Source organism: Carassius carassius, chromosome 21 (assembly GCF_963082965.1).
Source record: "Carassius carassius chromosome 21, fCarCar2.1, whole genome shotgun sequence".
NCBI lineage: Eukaryota > Metazoa > Chordata > Actinopteri > Cypriniformes > Cyprinidae > Carassius > Carassius carassius.
This window is the reverse complement of record NC_081775.1, coordinates 25,056,241-25,083,896: the sequence shown is the minus strand read 5'-3', so window position 1 is coordinate 25,083,896 and position 27,656 is coordinate 25,056,241. Positions and strand designations below refer to the sequence as shown.

The 27,656-nt window shown below is 37.0% G+C and overlaps 1 protein-coding gene across 1 annotated transcript; it reads right to left on the bottom strand.

Annotated features, from left to right (window-relative positions):
* Positions 1-235: 235 nt before the first annotated feature.
* qsox1 (quiescin Q6 sulfhydryl oxidase 1) lies at positions 236-25,835 on the bottom strand. The gene is made up of 12 exons (XM_059504000.1): positions 25,514-25,835; positions 22,773-22,873; positions 21,315-21,363; positions 20,839-20,941; positions 20,212-20,302; positions 18,816-18,961; positions 16,139-16,273; positions 15,504-15,633; positions 10,092-10,214; positions 8,980-9,118; positions 6,598-6,774; positions 236-1,131 (listed from the first exon to the last, which is right to left on the bottom strand). The coding sequence occupies exons 1-12, from the start codon at positions 25,800-25,802 to the stop codon at positions 254-256; spliced, it is 2,361 nt and encodes a 786-aa protein (XP_059359983.1). The 5' UTR covers positions 25,803-25,835; the 3' UTR covers positions 236-253.
* Positions 25,836-27,656: the final 1,821 nt, after the last annotated feature.

The following is a 27,656-nucleotide window of genomic DNA, read 5'->3' as shown; positions in this document are numbered from 1 at the left end:
TTTCCATCACTAGATGCACTAGATGAGTTTAAAAACAAACAAACAAAAACTAAACAAATGCAGCCCTTCACAGACAAGTGTAGGGTCTGTAAAACAAAATTAATTACCATCAAATTAAAAACAGTTCTTTGTAAACTCTCGATTTCTATGCATCAGTACTTTGTCGCTGAAGCTGGCGGTTTCTCTAGGAGCCACAGATTGTAAGGTTTGGTCATTCCTTCTACAAAGTAAAAGTTTGCACTGAAGCGATGCTCTAAGGCAGAGACACTTTAGCATGTCGCAGCTTTATCCTCAGTTTGAAATACAGGTACATGGCGAGCAGACACATGGTGGAGAGGAGGTACAGCAGGACACACAGGCTCACATCCAGCCTGGAGAATCCCACACTGAGCAGGGACATCCAGCGCTTGCTTTGGGGTCTGGGGTACGGCTCTATCCCGCCCCCAGCACCGAGGTTCTCTTCCTGGCTTCCCAGGTCTCGCTTCACCCTCCAGCCTCCCTCAAACTGGAGGTCTTCCACATCCTCTTTCTTCTTCAGACTCCTCCGTCGCACTACGCCAGACATGGCTGCAGCTCGGAGAGCTTTGGCTTTATAGTGTTGGTTGACAAATAAATCTAGGTCTACGATATCTTCCTGGCGCTCCCGTAATTTAATTCCCACAATTTTTGGTTTATGCTGGGACTGTGGTTTCTCCCAAGGTGCCTGGTTATCAGCCTTGTCTGCTTCAGGTGCCCCCATTCTCTCTAACCCCGCAGGGTATGGTTCACCGGCTTGCTCCTCCAGTGCTGGTTCTTCCTCCTCTTCCTCCTCCTCCTCCTGCTCTTCTTCTTGAGGCTCTTCGGCAGGGTGGCTGTCCAGAACCTCTCGAGCTCTCCTTTCCGCCCCACGTCCGGCTTCTTTCTCCATCCGAGCTGCAGTGAGTCGTTTTCTCTGATGGATGAGCGCTTGGGTCTCGTCCTGCAGGTAGTCTGTTAGAATGCGAGCTGAAGAGTAGTAGTTTTGGAGGAAGGTCAGCACCTCTTCTTGGTTCCAGCTGTGCTCACCGGTCTTCTTTATTCCATGACAGCTAGGACACAACTCCGGAGACGGCCACTGAATCTTAGGGAAATGGGGGTCCTCGCTGAGTTCTCCTTTGTGGGATAAGAAAAACAGCTGTCAGGGGGCGTTTCATAATTTCATAAACATTTAAAAAAGGAGTGTTATAAACCAGATCAACCATAAATCAAAGGATTAGTTTTGACAATGAAAAACTAAAATCACAACTGTCACTGAAATAATGTTACCACGTTCATAATATTGCTTTTTTCAAGAACATGTTCAAGTTATAAAAAAATAAAAAAATATATATGTGGGCGTGTTTTTGTGACATATCAAGACAAAACTCTGTATAATGACATGGGTATAACACAGGTATTACAAGGAGAGGGTGACTTATGAGGACATAACCCATGTCCCCATTTTACCAAACGCTTATAAATCATACAGAATGAGTTTTTTTGAGAAAGTAAAAATGCACAAAGTTTCCTGTGAGGGTTAGGGTTGGTGTAGAGCCATAGAATATAGAGTACAGTTTGTGCAGTATAAAAACCATTACGCCTATGGGATGTCCCCACTTATGTGTGTGTGTGTGTGTGTGTGTGTGTGTGTGTGTGTGTGTGTGTGTGTGTGTGTGTGTGTTTAAAAATTATATTTTGCATGAAGAAAATTAAGCCTATTTTAACAAAAATTCAATCAAATCCTCATTACAGTAAAGAAAAAAAAACAATTATGCGAAGAATATACATATATAAAAAAAATTGTTAAGTATTTACTGTAAACATCATGGATATTTTTTGTACAACTTCTAATTTATTCTGGTTTAATAAAATACAATTTTGTTAGTAATAATAAAGTAATAATTTAAATAATAAGAATAAATTAGTGAATAATTATTTGAGAGTAGCTGGAATAAAAAATCCAAAGCACATTTTCCGCTTGCATTCAAACAGGGGAAAAATGGGTCTAATTGTTATGATTGTTATAATTTAACACTTCAAAAGCTTAAAAAAGCTTCATTTATACACAATATAAATAATATATGTATTAAATGTATTATATATTTACATTTAAATGTGACCTTAAATGTGACCTGGACATGTTTTCATGAGATTCACCTGCTTAGGCTTAAAACGGGCTTAAACCCATTTTAAAAAGATTAATCATTTAACTTGGTTTTAAGTTAAGTGGAAAAAGCCCAAATGGCACCTTAATCAATTCTAAGTTGACAGATTAATAAAACCTGGAGAAGAACACTTTTTCTCAGAAAAGTTTTATAAAGGTATCTGAAAACAATATTTTGTACATTCAAGTCTGTATGACAAAACTTATTCTGCATTATCAGAAAATAAATAAGAAAAACTAAAACTAGTGGAAAAGGCTGAGTATCTGTTACATTTCTGCTGCAAATTCCTCTTCCTGTCATTCAAAATTCTGAATTTTGCCTAACCTTGAGGTGCTATGTGAACCGTGTGTGTGTGTGTGTGTGTGTGTGTGTGTGTGTGTGTAACAGGTCTAAAGACATGATCAATAGACCTGTGGGCTCTCCCAGAGGGAGGATCGTGAAGATAATAGATGAGGTTGGGGTGAACAAGACACCCCTCCCCATCCACACACACACACACACACACACCGGCCTCTTCTCTTCACACCCCCTATGAACATGCCACCATCTCCAAATTGAATATGAAAGCCAGCACCTCTGGGCTGCAGCTCTCCCTCTAATGAATTACTATTTTTTCCCCTTCAGATGTTTTCCTGTCCTCCCTCCCCCAAAACTCCACCCCAGACGGAGGCATCCGCTAATAAATTGCTTGTGGCGGATGTCACGGGGTGGTCGGGACACTACAAGAGGTGGCAGCAGCGTTTAGTTTACATCCCTCCCCCCATCTTTTACGTAGATTAATCTGATGTATATATGCATGTGTGGACGTACTCTACATACAGCACTTTACATAAGAGATACATCAGTTTTACTATGTGTCTACGGGTACCCAGGGGTCTTTATGCATGGCTCTGTGACAGCACTCATATCTGGCTGTGATGCAATGCCTATGAAGATCTTACTTTTAATCATGGAGCCCTTCAGCAGAAAAGGTGACTTCAGCTGTAGCACTGTTAACATTGATATAAGCTTGCCGGGGCGGTGCTTTAATACTCATGCGTGTGAATAGAGAAGGAGCCTTCACGTGGGACAGTTCTGGTAAACAGGAGTGAATGTGAGTGCCGATAGCTGGGCAGGGCTTCTATGTTCAGATGAAGGGAGGATTGGCGGACTGACTAAAACGAATGGAAAACAAACACAGTGTTGGGGAGTAACTATGTATCGGAAACGTAACCGTTACAGTTACTGAGGAAAAAGGTCAGACTTTATTATATGGTGTGCTTGTTCCAGTGTAATTATACAACTAAGTACTGAGTAATATTATAAAAGGAGACCTTAAAATAAAGTGTAATTAAATTAGTTACTTACGAAAATGATAATGATTGCAAATGGGGTTACATGTGAATATTTTCACAAACATATAGATTTGATTGATTTCCTTCCCAAAGGAAGGAAATGTGCAAAGAGACACCAAAATATGAGACCCCAATGTTTCAGGATTTTAGGACACCATGCTTACTCAATACTCATTTTATCTTCTATTTGGGTTTATGTATATGCTTTATTTTTTAGGATTTACTTTTTTTCCTATAGGCATTGTTAGATGCTAGTGTGTTTCCTCTCATAGCTATGCAAAGATTTGATTTTAAAAACAATATAATAGCCATTAAACTATATCTTATGACTTTAAATCTGTATTTAACCTCAGAATGATAGTAAAAAGAGAATTTAAAGTATGGTGGCTGTGCTTTAAAATGGAATTATCATCATCTTAATTCAAGTAGTCAAAGTTGAGTACTACTGTAAGGTTAACCCTGCCTGCTTTAAAAGTTTCAAAAAGATTAATAGTTGAAAACATTCATTAGAAATGTAAAAAAGTAATCAAATGCGATCAGTTACATTACTTTAACATAGTTATTGAAATAGTTACACTACTCGTTACATTTTAAATGGGGTAACTGTAATCAAAGTGACCTTCCCAAAACTAAACAAAAATATAGGCTAAACTTTTCCTAGGTATTTTAAAGAGAACCAGTAGCATGGGTATATTTATAGCAATAGCCAAAAATACACTGTATGGGTCAAAATTATAGATTTTTCATTTATGCCAAAAATTAATTATAACATTAAGATCATGTTACATGAAGATATTTTGTAAATTTCCTACGGTAAATATTAAAACTTAATTTTTGATTAGTAATATACATTGCTAAGAACTTCATTTGGAGAAATTTAAAGGCGATTTTCTGAAGATTTTCAAATAGTTGTATATTGACCAAATAATGTCCTATCCTAACAAGCCATATACCAATGAAAAACTTATTTATTCAGCTTTCATATGATCTATAAATCTCAATCTGAAATGTATGACTTATGACTGGATTTGTTGTCCAGGGTCAGATATGTGCAACATAAACTAATAAACAGCCAATATTAGTAACATGCATGCTAATAAGCAACTAGTTAACAGTGAATAGTGTTCCCTAATCTAAAGTGTTGTGGGTATGCTTTTTCACTTGAGCCAGTATGCAACCACCTAAGATCAACCTAGCAAACCTACATCAACATTAAAAAACACCCTAGCAATCACCAACCATATATTGAAGCAGCTCTATAAAAACCTCTCCGAACACCTTATCAACATTCAGCACATAGTAATGCCCTAGCAACTACACAGAATACTGCAGCATTGGGTTATTTTATAATTTCCTTATTCATTTTTGGCAGATGGCTCAAATAATGATTTTAGCTCAAAGAAAAACAAACAAAAAAAACTTTTTTTTGAGAAAACTACTTGACGGCACTTGCTAAACTAAACAAGCAATGTTACTAGGTCACGTGCTGCATACTGCATACCATTTCACATACTTTTAAAGGAGCTCACAAAAGTAAACTTATTTGTCTTCCTTCTGTAGACCTCTCCTCCCTCGACAAGTGGCAGCAGTGCTGGGCTGAGTTTGTTGCCTGGGCCTTTATGCCAGTTAAATTAATTGTGCAGCAGTGATACTAATAGGCCACTATTCATGCCTGGTTAGCTCTGTGTGTGTGAAGTGGGAGGGAACTACTAAAGAGGCTCACGATCAGGAGGAGGAGGGTCCCTCTTGGGAACCGAGAGGAATAAAGGGGAGGGAAGAGAGCCACCCACCTCACACACACACACAATTTGTGTTAGCTACTTGGGACAGAGATTACAAAGCAGAGGAAGGCTTGATGCTGGCAGTGTGGCGTGTGCCACCTGCTGTCCCGGTCGTCTGGGGAATAGAGGGCCACGTGCCCAAGGCAGGAGACACTGTTGCTGTATCAATTGACAAGCGGCTGGAACGACTCTCCCGAGACATGAGAGACAGTGAGACCTAATCAGCAGAAGTGACGGGGGCACAGAAGAGCCATTGGGGAACATGCATGGGGGACTTTTGTCCAATTATTCATGACTTTGTGGCTGGTAAAAAGAGACAGACGCTAAAGAGGCAGTCGACATCAAAAGATGACAAACAAATGAATTAAGCAACTGTGAAGAGAGGGGACTAACTCCCTTTATGGCCCTTATGCATTAGATATGTAAGCTGAAGTTCTCAGAAAGATAACTGAGATTTTTATTTATGAAATGTCCAATATGTTAAATTTTACTACGGAATTATAACTAAAAACTGTAAGATTAAAAAACACAATGTTCCTACCTGAATAATAAATGAGCAAAATTTCAAAATAAAATAAAATATGGGGAGCAATAGAAGTAGTGAGAATAGAAAAAGGGATGGATGGACAGAGAAAGAAATAGTGAGATAGACGGATAGAAGAGAACAGGACAGCTGGTGTCTGCCCAGAGGATCGCCGAATTAAAGGGATTTAAAGGGAAGAAGCTGCACTGGTGCTCCATAGAGGGTAAATCCACAAAAAAAAAAAAAAAAAAAAACCTGGTGCGCGCTCTTTTCTCCTGCTCAGGACAAGAGTGACAGGACCGCATAATATCCTTGGTTTATTATGGCCCCCAGAAGTATTTGGACACACTCAAATCCAAGTAGCATTTATTGTACAGAAATATAGCGCAAAGAAACCTTTGAGGAAAACGGTTTATTAGATTTTTAAGTAGTAGGTATATTGTTCAAAATGTAGACAAAATATCTTGGCGCTTTCTGGTCACATGAACATGTTCATACATAATGTGATGAATAACACTTATGGTTACTCTGTTAGGATGCCTGTGTGAACTTGAGGAGAATGGACTTCACATTTCCACAAAACAATGTCACTCTTAAACCACCAACTGTTTAAAAGTAATGGCAAAAATTTATCAGAAAAGTGCTTTTTAGTACAGTAAATGTAAAAGTGTGCTTTTCCAATTTTAAGTGGGAAAAAAAAAAAACACTATGCAAATACTTTTTGGGGTCACTGTATACACGTTAAGTGTTAGTAATATGTTTAACACTTAACATTTATTTACACTGAAATTACTAACCTGCCAGACGGTTGTTGACCAGGTTGTGACGAGACCAAACCCAAAGGACAGCACTGGAGAGCGAGGTCACATGATCCATGCTCTCTTGGGCCATTCTTTCAAAGTGAGTTGCACATGGCCTGCATCCGAAAAAACTGCTGACATAACTTCTCATCGCTTGCAACACTTCCAGAGGGTCTGAGGTCGAGAGAGAGAGAGAGAAGAAAGTAAAGAGGAAATTCAAAAAAGAATGAAAGTGCCATTGCAAGAAAAGAAGCACTGGCAAATTCCAGCATATGAAATATGTTAAACTATTTATATATTATATATCATGCATTAAAAATAATAATAAATAAAAATGTATTTGATAATATTATATACATTTGATATTACAGTAATTTAATCACTTTTTGAAATATAAACAATTAAACACTTCTAACAAGGCCTAATTCTACAATAACAGCTTTATTAAAAATATATACTACATTACATAATACAATAATATTTGACCTTCTCTGTATCTTCACAAGCAAATAGTTACATAGTTAAAAATGGATGAAAATCCATCAGTAATCTATCCAAAAGTGTAGTAACCTGGTAATTTTAGACACATAGATTAACATTCCACTAACTATGCAACCTCTAGGGTCCAGATTATTTACACTAATTCTTGAGTATCTATTGTTTCAAACAACACATTCTGAGGACAAGTCACTGCAGTTACCAGGAGAGGTAGACAGGTCAGCTCTGACCCCCAATATTCCAAGTTGGTTTAGTGTTGTGGTTAGTACACTTCTTTCTTTCTTTCGGTGTTTAGCTGGTGGACATAATCCAGAGCATTGCCAGTGGACAGATGGACACCCCGTCCCTGGTCTTCCATCTGCAGGTTACGTGACCCCCCTCCACCAGCTCACACAAACACAAACACACGCAGATGCCCCCTCCGCTTCCCTTCCGCCCACTGTAAGCTGCTGGATTAAGTGTGAGTGGAGAAGCTGTGTTCACTGGGTCTTATATTAACCCTTCAGATTCCAATAATCTAAACAAATCCCTCTTTTCTACCTACACACAATTACTTTTCCAGCAACAAAACAAGGTCTAAAAATAACAGCGACACACTGGTTTCCTGGAACATGACACTTGTGTATATTTGCATGGGGCGAAGAAGGATTTTTCAACAAAAAGCACTACAAACAGGCTAGAGGAACACACAGTCGGCCACAAACAGTTGCATGTCGGCCTTCTTTACACAATAGATGGGACTCATCCATCTCAAAAAGGCCTTGAAGGTTTTGACATAGTGCAGCTGATGGCAACTCTTAACGTCAACAACAGGCCAAGATGGGCCACAGAATTCAGTCTGAGCTTCATTAGACCACTTACAGTACATGAGTCTGAAATGTGTAAGGTCTACAGCAGAAACACAGACAAAAAAATAAATAAAAGAAAAAAATAAAGACTGTGCGATCTGATTTTTCATTGATTTGTTCTTCTCAGCACATTGCATTTCTAAAAGAATCATTATAAAAGTCATGAAGTCAAAATGTATCTTTTTTTTACTTTAATACATTCACATTTACGCATTTGGCAAATGCTTTTATACAAATCATTGCATTGCGTTCATGGTATACATTTAATCAGTTTAAATCTGAGGCTACGTTTACACTAGTGCAATTTTGTTTTAAATGCATAACTTTTGCTACGGTTACACCTGCCATTTACACTACTTCAGTGTTTTCGACAGTTGAAAATGTAGACTTTTCCAAAAAAAAGAAAAAAAAGCAGACCCCATTTCAGTGTTTCAGTGTAAACTGACCAAAACAGAGACTTCTGAAATGATGGTGTGGCTGCCCACATTCACTGTGTATCCTTGATGACTGTGGACAATAACATCATGCTCATTGTTTTACCTGCATGCATGGTCATGTGACATGCATTTTTGGTTGTGTAGTGCGGAAGGAGATCTTTCTGAAACGCAGTGAAAATGCCAGTGTAGACGAGGATCGTTTTTATTTTGTCAGACAAAACGAAAACGCTTTAGTGTAAACAGGGCCTTATTGAAGACATAAGTTCATATTACTGCAAAGAAAGTTCTTTCATCAAAACTATTAAACAACCTTTCATTTCGACTATGTATACTTTCAAAGCTGACTGCAAATTCTGGTATAGAACTTTTCACATTAATATTAATTCCCAATGGATAAAATTAAGTCTTGCCGCTTTTTTCTCATTTAAAACTCTGTTTCACTCTGATATATATCATATTAGAGAAGAAATATGGGGGGCGAATGCCATTTCATTTAGTCTAGGCTCATTACCACAAGGTTGTAGGTTCACGACAAGAAAGGAGCATTTACTAAATAACTAACAGTCTAGTTAAGGTGCTGTGCACACAGATAGTACCTGGGCTGGACTTTTCTTTAGCCTGCACCGTGAGTGTATGGAAGAGGGTCCAAACAGCGCAGGGATATCCACGGAAATGGGGCTGAGATCCCTGGCAGCCCACCCACTGTACACCCTCAGGCAACACTGCATCACTTGTCTAAAAACACACACACACAGTCTCAATTGACTTGCGTTTCACCTAAACAACATGAATCAATTGAAGTCAATCAATTTTCCTTTCAGTTACTCTTCAAATGAAGTGAGGTGGATACTGCAATAAAACCTCTTCAGGGATCATTTTCAATCATATTTGACTTCATGCACAATTAAAAGCCCTTATCAAACAGCATTAAACTCTTTGGCCCGTTTTGGAATTAATCCAGACCTCCCATTGGTCAATCTCATGTGCAGAATCACTCAGCAGTTGATTGGTGGGTGTGTCTATAAGAGGTGATGATCTTGATGACACCAGCCCTTTTCCTTAAGGGACGCCTTCGTTCTTCCTCATTGATTCATTGACTGGGTGGCTAAAAGGTAATGATGGCACTAACTACTTCCGTGTATGTTTGTGTGTGTAGGCATGCAAGCTTCAGTACTGTGACAGCATCATAAAATCTTGTTCAATCAAAAATGAAGATTCTGTCATTTACTGTGACTTCACAAAAGAAAAAAAAAAAAGTGTTGTTGTGTCTCGTCTATAAAATGAAAGTCAGTGGAGTCCAATGTGTTTTGGACCTCATTGACTTTTATCGTATGGACAAAAACTGTTGAAATATTCTTCCAAAGCTTGTGTTCTGCATGTTTCTGCAGGCTGGATATTATGTTGAATGCCATGGCTTGAAATTGTGCTTGCAATGGCTTAAATAGTTTGAATATATGTTTTAATAAATTTAAATGAGTGACAGCATCCCAATACACTGACCTCATGACCCAAGTCTAAGTGGAGAAATGCTTACGTCAAGGTATTGACAAACTTAGGTACCTTTTCAAATAAATGTGGTACTTTGCTATATCAAATGTCTGGTTGTCAAAATTCTCATTTATCATTTCTAATATCATCAATAGTAAAAAAAAAAAAAAAAAAACGTAAGCTCTTTCTGAGATATTCTGCTCAGGTAAGCTTGTCTAACCTGCACCGTGTTGTCCAGGACATCTCTTAAATCACTGTATTTGATTTCTGTCCCCTTCAGTTGTTGTAACCAGCTGTCCACCATGTTCAGTGCACTCTTTACAGATGGACGACCTGGGAAATACTACACAAACAAAACAAGCACATAATCACATACACAGTCATACACTTGTGTTTGGGACCAGGCTAGGCTAAAACATCTCATTATTTACATAAGTCCTTTTAAACCTAATAAATGTGACAGCTATTTCTGCAGCACCAGTAGCTGTTGTCAAATAGTGAGATCACTAGATTCGCTAATGTGCTACTAGAAGACGCTAAGTGACAGTGAAAATGCAGACTGCAATGCTCTGAAGATTTACAGTCAGGGAAAGTAGTGAGAAAATGCCCCTTTAAAGATGAATATATATTCATAATATATATTATTTAGTTTCAGGACACATTAACCATTATAAAATGTTGGTAATAATAATAATAGAGTAATAATAATAAAAAAATATTAGAATTGTGATTTTAATTTTTTTATTAAACTTTAAACATTACAAATATAATAATAATAATAATAATAATAATTATTATTATTATTATTATTATTATTGCTATTTATATTTATTAGGCAATCATTATTTCTTGTTAAAATATAGTGTTCTTTGTTTCTATGGTTTAAATCTGCTTCAAATAATGTATTATTATTAATAATGTTCATCATCACTATTATTATTTCATGACACATTCATCATTAAAAATATAAACATTCCATGACCAATTAATCAATTATTTTTTATATAAAAATGTTTTTTTTTTATGAAAAAAATAAAATCAAAAAACACAAATACCAACATAGAATGAATTTAAATATTTCAATATTAAGTTTTTGTTGTTCTTTAGTACTGAAAAACAACACAGAATTTTCTATTGGTAAACACGCTCCTTTCTTACACAAGTGCAAATTTAATAGTTTAAAGAATGTGTGTGTGTGGAAGTCTCTGGAAGCGCAGTGAAGTAATGACCAGCCTGAGCCATGTGGCACGAGGGAATGGACAGATTCAATGGCCCTGGACGGACGCCAGTGCTGACCTTACAATTCTGTGTCTTGAGCTGGGGCCACAAAGCCAAAGCTAACACTCCGTCATGGCCCCATAAACACAGCCACATTAGTGCAGGCCAAGGCCTGTGTGTGTGTGTTTGTGGGGGAGGCTCCACAGGATCCCAGAGGTGCACCTTTCTTTGATTTGTGCTCTTGCGTCTTTTCAATTTTCCTGTGGCCATCTGTTCAGCATGGTGCGGCCTTCTATTCATCACCCTCTAACAGGATCTCTATTAAAACGCAGCTCACTTAAAAAGGCCTTGCAGAGATTTACTTAACCCCAACGCCCTACTCCATTCTGATTTGTTTCCTTAATCTGGGAGATTCGGCCATTGAGAACGGAGCCAACGCGGTAAGCTAATCAGAGCTGCACAGGTGGGAAAAGGAGAAAGTCTCTAGTCTAGTCCTTCTCTGAGTGTGTGTGTGTGTGTCATTGAATAGATCTGCATGCTGGTCTGGCCTCTAACTAGTGTGAAAAGCTCATTACCAGAACTGGGGGTTGAAAAGAGTAATCTGGGATTGCTCATACAAAAGACATTGTGCAAAACTAGGTGAAAATTCTGTTCTGAATCTCTGTGAATCAAAACAACAAAGGCGATGTGAATAACTCTCCGGGGCTCTGGCAGCTAGTGAATGAAAGGCTGTGAAATAATTCAGTTATACTGTGAGGTCTCTTTAAGAATTGCAAAGAAAAAGTCAACAGACAAATCATGACAGACTATATTTGAGCTGGTTAACACTGTAAAGGAGAACTAAAAAAAGTGTGATCGGAGGAAAGACGAGAATGCTGTGAACTGGCTCACACACTTTGATATACACCATCCTCAAGTATTCAGACACTCGGGCAAGATTTTAACTACATATATTACTGTTTAAGGGTTTGGAGGTCAGTAAGATACTTTTTGAAAGCATGCCTTAATTTGATAAAGTGAGAGTAAATATATTTACGTCACAAAAGATTCTATTTCAAATAAATACTATTCTTTTGAACCTTCTGTCCATGAAAGAACCCTGAATAAAGGATTCCACAAACATATTAAGCAGTATGGTTTCAACATGGATAATAAGAAATGATTCTTGAGCACCAAATCAGCATATTAGAAAGATTTCTGAAACATCAAGACTGCAGTAATGCTTTAAATTCAGCTTTGCCATCGCAAGAAAAAAAATTACATGAAATAAATTTTAGCTTATAATAATAATAATAATAATATTATTATTATTTCACATCATTCGTTTTTATTCTATTTTTGTTCAATATAGTGAGCATCAAAAAAAAAAAAAAAAAAAACACAAAACTTCTAAACAGTAGTGTTAAATGTATGCATGCCATTGCATTAAATATCACAATATCAAACAATTTTTGTGGTTGTTCATGTTCTAATGTTCTAAAATTCTACATATATTAATACATATAGCAAGGTGTATGATATAAAAATAATGTATTATACTACTGAACATGAATGCATTTAAAAATTAATACTAACCTAGATTAATAAATTCTGTCAATATTTTTATTTGCTAGTTTATGAAACCTAATGCATTTAATGTTAATAGCAAAAATAGCTCTAAAAAGCCATTTGTATGCAGATGCCAAGATACTTTGCTACCTAATACAATGACATTGATACTTTTTAAGTCTTTTTAATACTGGAGTGTCTTAATACTGTTAGCGACTGCTGTAGTGTTTATTTTTTCATGAGAAGACAAGGTTTTCTGAGACTCCGTTATTCAGACAGTTTTTCCAACAGTACACTGTCAATCATGCTGTGTAAGAGTATATACCCTCTGCATATTCCATCTACCAAAGCAAGGATATAGATCACTAACCACAAACAGCCCTTTCCAATCACTGTCCTTACTGATTCAGCCCCCAACCCCCCTGCTCTCCCTTCTTCCTCCACTTCGGACCATGACAATCCACTTCACCCTAGCAATATGTCATCTTAAATCCGATTAGTATCAGCATTCGAGAAAACCACAGTCTCTCTCTCTCTCTGCAGAGGTTCAAAAGAGAAGGCATCTGTCGGCCCAGCCCTGAAGAAGACCCCCGTTTAATCTCACCCTCTGGGACACAGACAAGTGGGCCATGTAAAAGCCATCTAAACTGTTTCCATGTTATCACAACACAACCCAACAGCAGGTGCTAGTTGTCCACCAACATTGGGGTCTCTGAAAGTTGTTAGAATGAAAACAGGAAATGCAGAGTCAGTCATTTAGGACACCGTGGCCTCGGATAAAAGAGTCAATCTGAATCACGGCTGAATCTGGACCTCAAATTGCCTTCTAATTCCTTGTTTTATTCTCTCCCTCTTGCGTGGCGGGAAGCCTCTTTCAAGAAAGCAGGATAAAGATGGGTAATCCTAAAACCTCTTTGTAATGCTCTCATGTCTCCAAGATCCACTCTTTTAATCCTGAAATGCATGTTCTGATTCATACAAATCCGGATTGTGCCGCAAACCCAGATACGTTGAACAACAGCGTGTCCGAGGAAAACACTTTGCATCAAACTCCACCAGTATATTTACTATTTAGTATATGAATACACATATTTACACATATATGTGAGTGTGTGTGTGTGCGCATTTCTGTGAATTGTGGGAAATTTCCATTGACTTTTATTACTTCTATACAGACCAAATGTTATTTTACATCCCATAACACAACCCTAACCCAACCGCTTACAGAAAACCTGTTTGCATTGTTAAACTTTCAGATAAACACCATTTACTATTTTTTATCAATTTTTGTTTCCCACGTGGGGACCTCAAGCTGTCCCCAGTGTCGAAAATTTGAGGTTTTACTATCCTTGTGGGGACATCCCCACAATGTAGCATAAACAAGCACACACACACACACGAAAATAAGTACATCAGTTATTTTAAATTGTAATATTTCTCAATATTATTATTATTATTATTTATTATTATTATTTATTTATTTTATTATTATTATTTATTTTATTATTATTATTATTATTATTATTATTATTATTATTATTTAGTTTTGGATTACTTTACTCTTTTTTTCAAAAAAAATCTTACTGACCCCAAACTTTTGAATGGAACTATACATACATACAAGTCCATTTATTTTTTTCTATTTTGCCCTTGTGGGCTCCTGGTGCAGGAGAAGGTTCAGGATGAGAGGGCAGGTTGTGACATTCACAGGATTATCCCATTACATCAGTCTGCTTGCATTCTAAGCATCTTAATCTAAAGTACCAAACCTGTAAGCAAACTAACTGTGTTTAGCATTTGAGCCACTGTACAGATCTTCAGCTCTGAACACTTGAGTGTGTGTGTGTCTGTGTGAGAATGTGCTTGTTCCTCCATGCCACCATTAATCTCTCCATGCTTTGCTTTAGTGGGGTTAAACACTTCCTCTTCACAGTGTGTCAATTAATGCAGCCGGCGTGTCTGTTTAACAAGGCAGCTCAAAAGAGCAAGCCAAAAACAGCAAGGACACTCTGAAGAGGCCCAGCTAAGGCTGGAATACCAGAGGGAGCCGGAAATATTGACAAAACTAACCACAGTTAATGGGAGGCATGCCCAGGGCCCCTGCCACTCCTCCAGGCATCTGTGTAGACCTTCCCCAGAGAGCCCTTAATAATCAGAGAGATTGGCAGAGCTACGCTGGACCGATGCAAAGCCAGCGAAAGGTCATTGTCTCAGACCTCATCAAAGAGATCCATGGCAGGCGTCTGATCGAGTAGAGCATGGCTCAGTAGAGAACATACAGGGAATAGAAAATTGAGTGAATCTGAAAAATTACTTACTAAATTTAATATTTTGTAATATTTAATGTAAATGTATTTTTATATACACATACATACATATATATACATATATATGCGCATTGCATACTTTTTTTTAAGATAAGCAATCCCAGCCTAAATCATTTTCAAGAAATAAAAATGACATGGTAAAGACAAATGAGTTGTACAAATCCTTTAAAAAGAAAAGAAAAAAAGGATGTGACGGAACAGAACATCACAGCAGAGAAAAGGAATATCTTGGATGTGTCCTTAAATGTTGGAAATTAATCTAAACAACATTAGCAGTTTTGTAACCTGTTATGTAAATAATTTCAGCAATGTACCATGTTTGTCACAAGTACGGATATATTGTCACCCTGAAACACCCTTATGACCACAGACACTGAAAATCTCTATGAGGAGGCATTAAAAAAACACATCTTGGATTGAAATGTTCAGTGTATCTCCCTCTAGTGGTTTGTTTTGTGAGCTGACTAGGCTGATACAGATGCCATGATATAAAAGAATTAAGTGGATATTTAATGTGTGTGTGTATTGATGTAACTCACCTTAGCCAGTACATTGATGTACTTTTTGAGTGCAATAAGATCGTCTCCAGTAATTCTGACGTGTCCAGACAGCTCTACACGCAGAGAGTAATGCAGTGCTGATTCCAAATCAGACATATAAACACGTGTCCTATATGAATGCACACAAAAATATATGTAGGATTACAACTGTGCACCATTTAAATCATGAGAGAGTCCACATGATTGAGTAAACCATTTTGTTTTTAAACACCTAAAATAGACCATTACTGTATAAAAACATTGTGACATTCTGCAACTCTTAAATAAAACTTTGATTAATGAATGTTCAAGTATGGCCATATTTGAATATTCACAAACTACTGATTTGTTAAGTGTAATCAGACTTATTAAAAATGCTTGTAAAATTGGAATCATCTAACATTTCAGTGCATTTATCTTACGTAAATAATTGTTACATTAATTGCATTCAAAGTATCCATTTTTTCATTTCATGCATTTCCCGGGAAATGAACCCATGACCTTGGCGTTGCTAGCGCCATGCTTTACTCTTTGAACTGCAAAAATGCAATGAATTTAAATGATGCATTAATATGTAAAACTAATCTAAATGTGAAAAGAAATGACCAATTTTGTCACACTATGTGTGCACTAACTTGTTAAATGGCCTCCATTCCTGTAGAGTTGAGTTCTTGATAAGATCAGTGATGGGAATCTGGGGTTTGCCTGTCCGCACTACCCCTGGCAACCTCTGGAGGGCGTATGAGTAAAAGGTACGAGCTTCACTGAATCTGGTGAAGGACGAAAAAGGGAGTGAGGGCCACACAATCACTAAACATAACCTCAAGTGTGTGACAACATGTTACAGAAGAATTTGTAGTAGGTGTCATATCTGCCAGACTCCAGAAGAGCTGAGACTAGTCCACCTTTATAGAGCTGCTGCTTGTTGGATCAGTTCAGTTTGGGACAGGGATTAAAAGAAGAGGGTTAAGGTTTGGGTCTCTGGAATAGATTCGAGTTAGGGTAGAGACAGTCACTCTACATCCAAATATACCTACTAGCGCATACAACGTGGCAGATGTAGCATATAAGGACTGCATTCAAATTAGATGCATACTTGCAGAACATAACGGGTCAAGAAATATATTCTTTATCAGATGCTTTACATACTTTGATAGTGTGTGATTTTGGACATAGCTTTAAAGTTACAGCTGGAAGTAGAGTTACAGAAAGTGCGGGAAAATAATTTGTGATTAGAGAGATCAATATATTGGACAGGCGGATTAATCAACTGTCGTTTGAACATTTGAGATTTGTTTAGTTCAGTTTTAATTCCATTGAAATTCTCATAATGAGGGACAAAACAGGGTTTCCTTACTTTTGCTGAATAACTGAAGTGTTACTTTGCCTTGGTGTCAATTCAAAAATATACTGACATCCTTTTGGATAGATAAAAAAAAAGCACTAGAATTTTTCTGAATACATTTTCTTCAGATTTCCCATTACTTAATTTTAAGTAAATATTACCAAAATAAATGAAATATTAACAAACAATAAACAAGTCAATGGAGCGCTACAGAAATTATAATGTTGTGCTTACAGTTTAAATGTTAACTTCATTTTTAAAAAGTCTCTCATGCGCACTAAGACTAGTTATTTTATTAAAATAAACATCTTTAAAAAAAATTCTTACTATTTGTAGATTTTTTGGGATTTTTTTTATCAACAAAGTTTAGAGGAACAACATTCATTTTAAATTGAATTATTTTGTAACAAAAGTCTTATACTGTCAATTTTGATCAATTTAATGCATTCTTGCCGAAAAAAAGTTAATAGTCTGTAAAGTAGTTGTTAAGTTTATGTATTTTATGCAATTATGGTCATGCAGAATAAGCTATTAATATGTGATTTATAAGTACTGATAAGCAGACAATATGCTAGTAATATACATGCTAAAAAGCAACTAGTTAATAGTGAGAATTGGTCTCTAAACTGAAGTGTTGCCAAAAAATCTAACTGACTTTAATTTAATAATTGTCTTTATATCTGCCATTGAGCCAATACAGTCTATCAGTACTGGACATTGATATTTGTAAACCACCATTTTACTAAGTTAGATGCGTTTTTGAGACCGTAACCTTTTTTAACAATTCAAAAAATTGAGTAGAATTCAAACTACTTTTTCAAAAACACCTAGGAACGCATTGTGCTTGCGTAAAAAAAGTGAGCTTACTCCCATGTCTCTCTTCTCCTGTTTTCTACTGTCATCTATTTATCTTTCTTCTTCAGATGAACAGATGGTGGGTGTGGTGTGCTGATGAGATGTCATTACTGATCATTACCCTCTTCTCTAACCCTGGCAATCAAACACCACTGTGTATTCCTGTGTCTCCTGCACAAGAGAACACACACTCCCTCATCTACCCAAGCTTCAATCAGCCCTCACCGGAGAGATGGGGTGAAGCTTGAGGTCCCCAGGGTCTGACGGCACGCTTCTGAGACCACGAGGACCCGAGGTGTGCGTTTATGTTTCCGAGCATGCTACACGAGATCAATCACGCATTCAGACCTGACGGGAAGCCATCTGTTGCTCTGCAGAGCAGGGACTGCTTGGCAGGTGAAACGCTGAAAAGGATCACCATTGTTTCACTGTAGAAGATTAAAACCCCCCCTCAACACACCCATGCAGCAGAGAAACAACATAAACCAACCATAAATCATTTCTCTTTTGCATTTGTCATCTAAAGGGCCCCACACCCATGCCAAGTTATTTTTCTCAAATAACCATAACAAAGCGAGTAAACCTCTGATTTATGCTCCTGGTTAGAATCGATTATGAAAGCTCTGTGATCTTGAATAATTGCATGTATTAAAATTCTTTTGCCTCATTAACATGGCCAGATGTTGCAGGATTTTTCCTGCAATGGCTAATGATCATAAAACTGAGAAGACGAGATCAGGCAAATGCTAAATTATAAGAACCTAAGAATAAAATGCCTTGGCTCTAACTCATGTTAATACACTATGAAAGAGAGATTAAAGGTGAACCGTGTAATTTCAGTCCCTCCAATACAAGTCTATGGGATTTTTCACCCTTTAAGTTTAATATGTTCATTTTAACTATGAGCTTTACAAAAAGTGATGAGCATTAGCATTTGTTTTCAAACATCCCAAATACTTCTCGTCTTGACTTTTTTATTTTTTTTTATTTTTTTATCTAGGCATCAGGTTTAATGCAGGATTTATTGTAAAATATAGTCCTGAAAAATCCATGACATCAGTCTGAAGTATTATATCTGTTACAGGGCCATATGAAGGAAATTAAATACTTACACTTTGAGTCTAGAGATATGTCTGGATGAGTTGTACAGGTAACATGAAGGAAAATCGGTCACACCAAACCTGGACACTAAACTTGTCTCGGTGTCCAAAACCCTGCGCACAGCTATGTTTTCATACTGCAACAAATCCAGTGTAACCTAAACAAGAACAAAAATTATAAATGACATGTAAAAAAAAAAAAAAAAAACAGGCGACAATGTACATTTTGTACAAATAAATCCTACTCAACAAAAGTTATTGTGTATTTTCTCAAAGTCTTAGCAAAATATATTTGAAGCTTGAGTATGCATGGGAAATTGTAATTGCATGGTTAAAAAACAAAAAAAAAACCTATGCATAAATTCATCAGAATCTTTTGTTTTGTGTTCCATGAAAGGAATTTGGGCTTGGAACTAGAGGTCTTCACGGGTCCAAAAATTCATGCCCGAATCCGAAAGAGACCTGTAATTTATACTACACCGAACCGACCCGGACCCGTCTAATATTTAAAAAGCTGGACCCAGACCCGTGTAGATCCGAGAAATTCCTACCCAGACCGGTCTATTATTTGAAAGCTGGACTTGCTATTACAAGTCAATAAACCTGTTGCTTACCTAATTTAAGAAGGCATAGTCTTTCTTCCTTGTACCTGACTCCCTGTGATGCATTACAATCCTCCAACAAGAAAGTTATCCATGTTATTCCTCTCATTATTCCAAGTCCAAGCTTAATCCACTCATTATTTCAGCTTAAAAGTCCACTTGATGTCACTGTGACGGATGACAAATGCAACTGTGCATGTATGTACATTCTGACTCGATTTAACTCGCATAATAACTTCGACTGTTTGTCCTTTTGAACTATAATAACGATCGCTCGTGCAATGCCATGGCCGCTGACGTTATTTATTTGCTATCATCTCTGTGCTCTCCGTTCTGCGTTGAGTCTGAATCTGACCAATAAAACTTTAAGATTAAATGGTTCATTTATATTATTATAAAAATGGGAGAAAATGTAAAGAGCGGTTTGGCGGTCGAAGTATCCCTCACTGGTTGCCAAAGAAACATGAAACGCGCTCGAGACTGCACAAGCGCGCTAGCTGGATCAACATAAAATATCCTTTAACGCAATTTGAGCGTTAAAGCCTCAGATTGTGTTGCTGATTTGAAATATATTAAATATTAGTGTGTCAAGTCTGCAAGCATTATCACCATGCGTGCACTTGCATTAAGTCCCGGCTGATCATTTAAAATATAAACCTGACCCGTACGGGTCCTGGGTCGGGTCGATGGGTCTCAGGTGCACTGTGAAGACCTCTACTTGGAACAACAGGGTAAATAAAAGTACATCATTTTCATTTTTGTGTGAATTACTCCTTTAAAATTATCCTTGTGTAAACTGATCTCACCTCTCTCCCCACGTAGGAGTCTTTACTCTCAAACACAAGAGCGAGGAGCTTCACACTGTTGGTCTGAAAGAAGTTGTCTATCTCTGCATCACTGTCAAGAGAGAAAAAGATTAGATTCAAATAAGTTGAGATAATGTAATGCAAACCAAACCAAAAATGAGTACATTGTCTCACTGTATAGTTCACTCATATGCTAGGGAGTTCACTAAAAGTAAGTTTTGAGCCTTGAACCAAAACATACTTTAAGATGCATTTCCCCCCCGAAATTAATAAAAATACTCCTGTGAAAATTATTTGATATTTCTGTGCTTTCTCTTGTTTTCGGCTCTCAGATGACAAAAAATAAATATATATATGCATTTCCTGCAATGATTTGACAGATGACACTAAAAAAAGAAAAATATAAGATACAAATCAAGTTTATGGTGTGTCCTTTTCCTTCCTTATTCGAGTGAACTTTTGAACAGCAGCGTTAAAGCAAACAAAACCAACATGTTCGCTGACCGTTAGAAGCAAGCATTATTTACAAAAGATGCCATCCAAACCTTTTTAAGATTTTAATTGCAAATTAAAACAAAGACATGCTTTTAAATAAGTTGAAAAGTGTGTAAGACATTGCATTCTAACCTGGCTGTCTCTAAAGGTGGACAAGCAGGTGGCCAAGTTTCATTGTGCATCTCCAACTTATTGATAACGTAGTGACGAAGGCCTCTCACATCCCTTGAAAATCCTATATGAACATTTAAAAACATGCTCATACATAAAGAAAAGTACCTCACAAGTAAACATCAAAGATCTTTATTAAGTGGTTAAGATTTGGATGAAATGGAATTGTTCACCTGAAAATGACAACTTATAATAGAGGACAGATTTACTAAACAAGGCAAACCAGCGTTAGACTGCAATCCAATAAAAGTGCCAATGGGAGTGGAAACTCTTCCAAATGCATATGCAATAAAGTCGATGTGTCCATGCCTTGTCATAACTTTTTTCCCCCTACTTGTCTTAAGTAAACCCTGACAGTAGACACTTATTTTGCAATCGCAGTGTGAAAAAGACAACAGTTGCTGGACACACTGGAATAAATAAAGACACAATTTTACCTCTGAAATCCTGGCCCCTGGACTCGCTGCTTGAATAAGCAGGGAAGAACTGAGAAAGACAGAGGGAGATCAGTAACGATGCTGCTTGAGCCCTTCACATCAGTTTTATGCTTTAGGTCAAGAGCACTTCCTCTTACCCTCTTAAAATTCATCAAAGCTGTGGAAGAATGTCCCTACATAAGACTTTATTTTACAAGACAAGAACACAAAACTAGACTTAAAAAATCCAGATACAAAAACACCCAAATAGTGAAGGAACATCTGGTGACAAGTTTCCAAATGTTTTCCTGAAGGAAATTGATGCACTATAATAATTCAAGGAATGGCAACAACAGTTAAATGTTTATGTAGAGAAAGGACAAAGAACTGACAGATTCAGTTTCATCAGTTCGCCCCTCTGGCTACAGCATACCCTGTACCCATAATGCATGACTGAACAAAGAACAGTTACTCATGAATAAAATGGATTCATCTGTGTGGAAAAAAAACTCACAAGTCATGCTTTTGTGCTCAGCAAAGGGCCTCATTCATGAAACACAAGCAGAATGAATTTAAGTGTAAATCATTTGTCACGGCATCAACAATTTAAATAATGGTTTTGTGAAAAATATACACAATTTGTCCCCCCTCATATTTTTATGAATAAGGACCAATATATGCAGTCATCCATTTTTAAAGCTGATTTCTTATCTTTATTTCCATTTATGAGCAATTTGACTACACAGACAAATTTACATGTATAAACTGTATAAAGTTTTTTTTTTTTACTGCTTATCCCGCACATAAGGTTATTCAGAAGATAAAATTGTATTGCTCAGGTGTTGCTTGCACTTTCAGAGCTCAGAAGACATTTCATCTAAGTATTAACTTTTTTTTAAATGTTTCCTTTACAGTTGTATAAAATAAACATTGCATAAAAATACAAAAGAAAATTATAGACAAAAATGTAATATAGTTCTAATATTTAATATTAATAAGTAATAGTTCTAAGATTTTATTAATGTTTTTGAAAGAAGATTCTTATGCTTACCAAGGGTGCATTTATATTTATGCATATATTTAATATACAATAAAAACCTTTTTCTATTTTTCATGCAATTTATTCATGTGATGGTAAATCTCAGTTTTCATCAACCATTACTCCAGTCTTCAATTAATTACTGGGAAATAAATTAGAATTTAGTGGAACATGTTTCCATTCGTATTTAAATCTCAGACTTGTTATTGCAGAATCTCATCACAAATTGTTGAGATCTCTTCTGAAACTCTGGGAGGTGAAATTTAATTACTAGGGTTTGTTTCTTAGGAGGAAAAGTTTCCAGTAAATCACATTTCTTGCTACGACTGAGAAATTAAAAACAATTGTGGGTTTTCTTTCCTACAGGAAAACAAACGTTGAACTATAATTATAAACGACAACAGCAACAATAATTGCATGCTCTCTAAATTGCACACTACCTTCAGAGAGGGATATCCAGTGATGCCGAAATTGGTGCACACTTTTCGGTTGCTTTCATCAGCACAATCAATAGCAGCCAGATCAACAGCAGGCTTCCACTCTACAACAGCAACACAACACAGAGTGCAGGTTATGAAACCGAAACAATGCAAAGAATGGGATTGATGGTGTTATTGCAAATGGATTTCAGTTGCATATTGCAAAATTTGTGTTATGACTGTAAGCAGTCTGTGGTTAAAAACATCAAACACCTGTCTGTGCAAATACAATGTCAACACTATGTCAAAGAGCATCTGGCACAATACGACCAAGCAGTGTTTCTGATCAACACTGAAGATTCGGTGTTCACATTCACAACATATGTTCCATTAACCTTTCACAAAGGGGACTTCCAGGTGTCAAGAGTGCACTTTAAAGTGGTTGTGTCTCAAAACCTAAATGAACTGCCTATATTTGGAAGTAGCTAAATTAACTAGAAATGCCCCAATGATAACCATAAATGATGCCCAGGTAGACAACTCACTATTTCACTAGGTAGTCTCACTTGGTAGAGCAAATAAGCTGACACTGTAGTTAACGCACTAAATCACTATTTAGGCTTACTAGGTAGGCTACCTCAGTTGGCAGACAGTTCATTTGGTGGGCTGTTTGTGTTTTGAGACATTGCTTGTTTGTACAGTCGTGGCCAAAAGTTTTGAGAATTACATAAATATTAGTTTTCAAAAAGTTTGCTGCTAAACTGCTTTTAGATCTTTGTTTCAGTTGTTTCTGTGATGTACTGAAATATAATTACAAGCACTTCATACGTTTCAAAGGCTTTTATCGGCAATTACATGACATTTATGCAAAGAGTCAGTATTTGCAGTGTTGGCCCTTCTTTTTCAGGACCTCTGCAATTCGACTGGGCATGCTCTCAATCAACTTCTGGGCCAAATCCTGACTGATAGCAACCCATTCTTTCATAATCACTCCTTGGAGTTTGTCAGAATTAGTGGGTTTTTGTTTGTCCACCCGCCTCTTGAGGATTGACCACAAGTTCTAAATGGGATTAAGATCTGGGGAGTTTCCAGGCCATGGACCCAAAATTTCAACACTCTGGTCCCCGAGCCACTTAGTTCTCACTTTTGCCTTATGGCACGGTGCTCCATCGTGCTGGAAAATGCATTGTTCTTCACCAAACTGTTGTTGGATTGTTGGAAGAAGTTGCTGTTGGAGGGTGTTTTGGTACCATTCTTTATTCATGGCTGTGTTTTAGGGCAGAAATGTGAGTGAGCCCACTCCCTTGGATGAGAAGCAACCCCACACATGAATGGTGTCAGGATGCTTTACTGTTGGCATGACACAGGACTGATGGTAGCGCTCACCTTTTCTTCTCCGGACAAGCCTTTTTCCAGATGCCCCAAACAATCGGAAAGGGGCTTCATCGGAGAATATGACTTTGCCCCAGTCCTCAGCAGTCCATTCACTATACTTTCTACAGAAGATCAATCTGTCCCTGATGTTTTTTTTGGAGAGAAGTGTCTTCTTTGCTGCCCTTCTTGACACCAGGCCATCTTCCAAAAGTCTTCGCCTCACTGTGCGTGCAGATGCGCTCACACCTGCCTGCTGCCATTCCTGAGCAAGCTCTGCACTGGTGGCACTCCGATCCCGCAGATGAATCCTCTTTAGGAGACGATCCTGGCGCTTGCTGGACTTTCATTGATGCCCTGAAGCCTTCTTTACAAGAATTGAACCTCTTTCCTTGAAGTTCTTGATGATCCTATAAATTGTTGATTTAGGTGCAATCTTAGTAGCCACAAAATCCTTGCCTGTGAAGCCATTTTTATGCAACGCAATGATGGCTGCACGCGTTTCTTTGCAGGTCACCATGGTTAACAATGGAAGAACAATGATTTCAAGCATCACCCTCCTTTTAACATGTCAAGTCTTCCATTCTAACCCAATCAGCCTGACATAATGATCTCCTGCCTTGTGCTCGTCAACATTCTCACCTGAGTTAACAAGACGATTACTGAAATGATCTCAGCAGGTCCTTTAATGACAGCAATGAAATGCAGTGGAAAGGTTTTTTTGGGGATTAAGTAAATTTTCATGGCAAAGAAGGACTATGCAATTCATCTGATCACTCTTCACAACATTCTGGAGTATATGCAAATTGCTATTATAAAAACAGGCAGCAACTTTTCCAATTTTGGCCACGACTGTATACTGTAGGTCAATATCGATCACTAGCCATTGTGTAACCTAGTTAGCAGCAATATACCAGCTTTTCTCAACTAACTATGTGTTTATAACTATCCACTGACCACTGATAAAAATCATCAGAAGGTAAATTAGTCATCGTCCCTGAGCTTACTTTAACTTTGATGCAGGGAAGTTAGAAGGTTTTTGAAAACAGTTTCCACACACAGAATGAAATGTTTGGCGTAAGAGTTAGGATAAAATCACTCACAAAAATCACTTTGGTTCCAAAAATCACGATAAAAATATTTAAAATATACTTTTAACCTTGTAGTCGCTTATTGTCATTGTGTTGATTTATTTGGACACCAGCTGTGGCAAATACTAATTACAATAACCTTACCTCATAACAGTTAACTATGTTTTAGAGGAAACAGGTTACCATGGTAAATGACAGTGTAGCGGAAGTCCAGTCGTTATACTTAGACGCTGCAGCTCACGAACAGCTGTTAACTGTTCGACAGTATCTTCACGGTGAGGAAATATTGAGCAAACTAACCTTTAATATCTCTGGCGAGGTCTTTCCAGGTGGGTGAGAACGCGATGCAGTGTCCGCACCAGGTCGCGTAAAACTCAACGAAAAGAGCCGCGCTGGAGTTAAAAAGCACGGAGTCCACATTCTCCGGGGATAAAATAATAATCTGATCCGATGCTGTGTACAGCCCGGCTTCAGCGATTAAAGGACTAAAACTTATAAAAGAAATAAAAGCACATAAGAAAGAGTCAAAGGGATTTAATTTGGTTTTTGTCGCGTAACAAGACGTGGCACAGCAGCCCTGCTGCGCCATCTTCCCTTATTTCAACTAACTCTATTAGAAAGTGATAGAAAGTTGACTGCTACTGGTCACACGTTTAACTCCCTCCCACTTAACTCTACACAACTCCCACTCTCTTTCAATTCTACATAGCGCACAGTTTTTTTTTTCAAACTTCTTAAACTTTTATGTCTCAGTGTTTGTTTTTATTAAAACTAAGAGTTTTTTTTTAATATAGATTTTTTCATTCATTTATTTATTCATTTTTGTTATATGCAGGTAACAATACAACTGTCTTGGAAACGTTTACCATGCCATGACGTTCAGTTGTTTTTTTTACGTTTAATTTGAATCATTTTATCTTGTCCAAAGCCCAATTGTTATATGAATTATGTGTTTAAAACTATAATAGTCCCAACAAAGAGTGAGATAAATATAAACAGCTTTAATTTTATAATTTTGAAATGATTTCTATCTATTTGTACACAAGATAAACATCGTCCCTCAGTTGTGGAGTCAATTTTGTTGTTGTTGTTGAAGTTAAAGTTATGAATTACAAAATGTGGAGAAAGAAAATAAAGGGTTGACTTATTTTCATTGATACTAAGTAAATGTTTTTTTTTTTTTTGCAGAATTAATCACATTAAGTAATCACATCTGTCACAAGCCTTTGAAATTTCAAACAACTGTATATGCTCTAAATTCCCAGACAGATCCATTTTTCATTCCTTACATCAATATCTTTTTGTTGCCACAAATAGTTAAAAACAGAACACCATTTTAGGATATATTTGTTCCAAACTACCATATACATCTATGGATTTTTATTAGACTTATGTAAGCCAGAGTAGGTTTAGTCCTTCCTAGAACAGCATTGACACCTTGATCCATTCGTTCAGAATCACCCTTTGCTCAAATATTGACATTTGTGTGTGTGCCTCTTGTCCAAAGTTTCTGACAGGGCACATTCCACCCAGGCAAACTTTCAACATTTTACACAAGGTACATGTCACAATTATAGTACACTTAGCTCTGCCATTAGCAGAGACACAAATATGTATTTATTGTGAGAACTGCTGAATGTGTTGAACTAGTATCTAACAAAATTATACATCAAATGTCTTTACCCCCTCCCCCACATCAGAGGTCTGGATTTTTCTTGACTGTATCCAACAACAACAACTAAAATCATACAATGTCATGATAATTTTCTCTAGTCAAATAAACCCAGAATAGTACATTATGCATATTGTTGGCTCCTTGATGTATTGATTTTGTTACTCTTTTTGCATAAAAACAGCTGCTTAATGCATAAATGTTAATGTTATTTGCCATGCAATTCACTGTTAACAGAGTATAACGACCAAAAACGTAATATTTAATGTCGTTCTTCTGCTTCAGGTTTATTAATATGTCTATTTAATGTTTCTTGCTAGAACATTACAATAAACTGTGGTTTAAACATTATTTAGACATGCACATCTTCTTTTACTATTTGTAAAAAAAAAAAAGCTCTATTTTGTAGATTCCGTTTATAAAAAGTCATGACAAAAAATGTAAAAGATATCACAGCAAATGTTATGACTGAGAAATGACGAGATCTTTATTTACAATTTCCAAAGGATCAGTTCAGTTAACAAATATATCTATAATATGTACATGGAAGCAAAAGGAACCACGTCCATTTTCACAGCAATCTTCCATGAGTCCACTCACAGGAGATCTATGATATTTACATGGGTAAATAAATTTACAAGTCTTCAAGTGCACCTCTGTCACTCACAGTACATCATTATAAATACACAAGTTTACGGGATGTGAAACATTTCTACAACTTACCAATTTAAAAGTAGAAACTGATTATCAAGCCACTTGTGCCACACAAAT

Coding starts and splice junctions, on each gene's coding strand:
- qsox1 (XM_059504000.1), bottom strand. CDS start 25,802: ATGGCGCAGCAGGGCTGCTGTGCCACGTCTTGTTACGCGACAAAAACC. Junction 22,874..25,513: donor CCTCGCCAGAGATATTAAAG/GTTAGTTTGCTC, acceptor TTGCTGTTGTAG/AGTGGAAGCCTGCTGTTGAT. Junction 10,215..15,503: donor ACATCAATGTACTGGCTAAG/GTGAGTTACATC, acceptor TTGTTTGTGTAG/TATTTCCCAGGTCGTCCATC.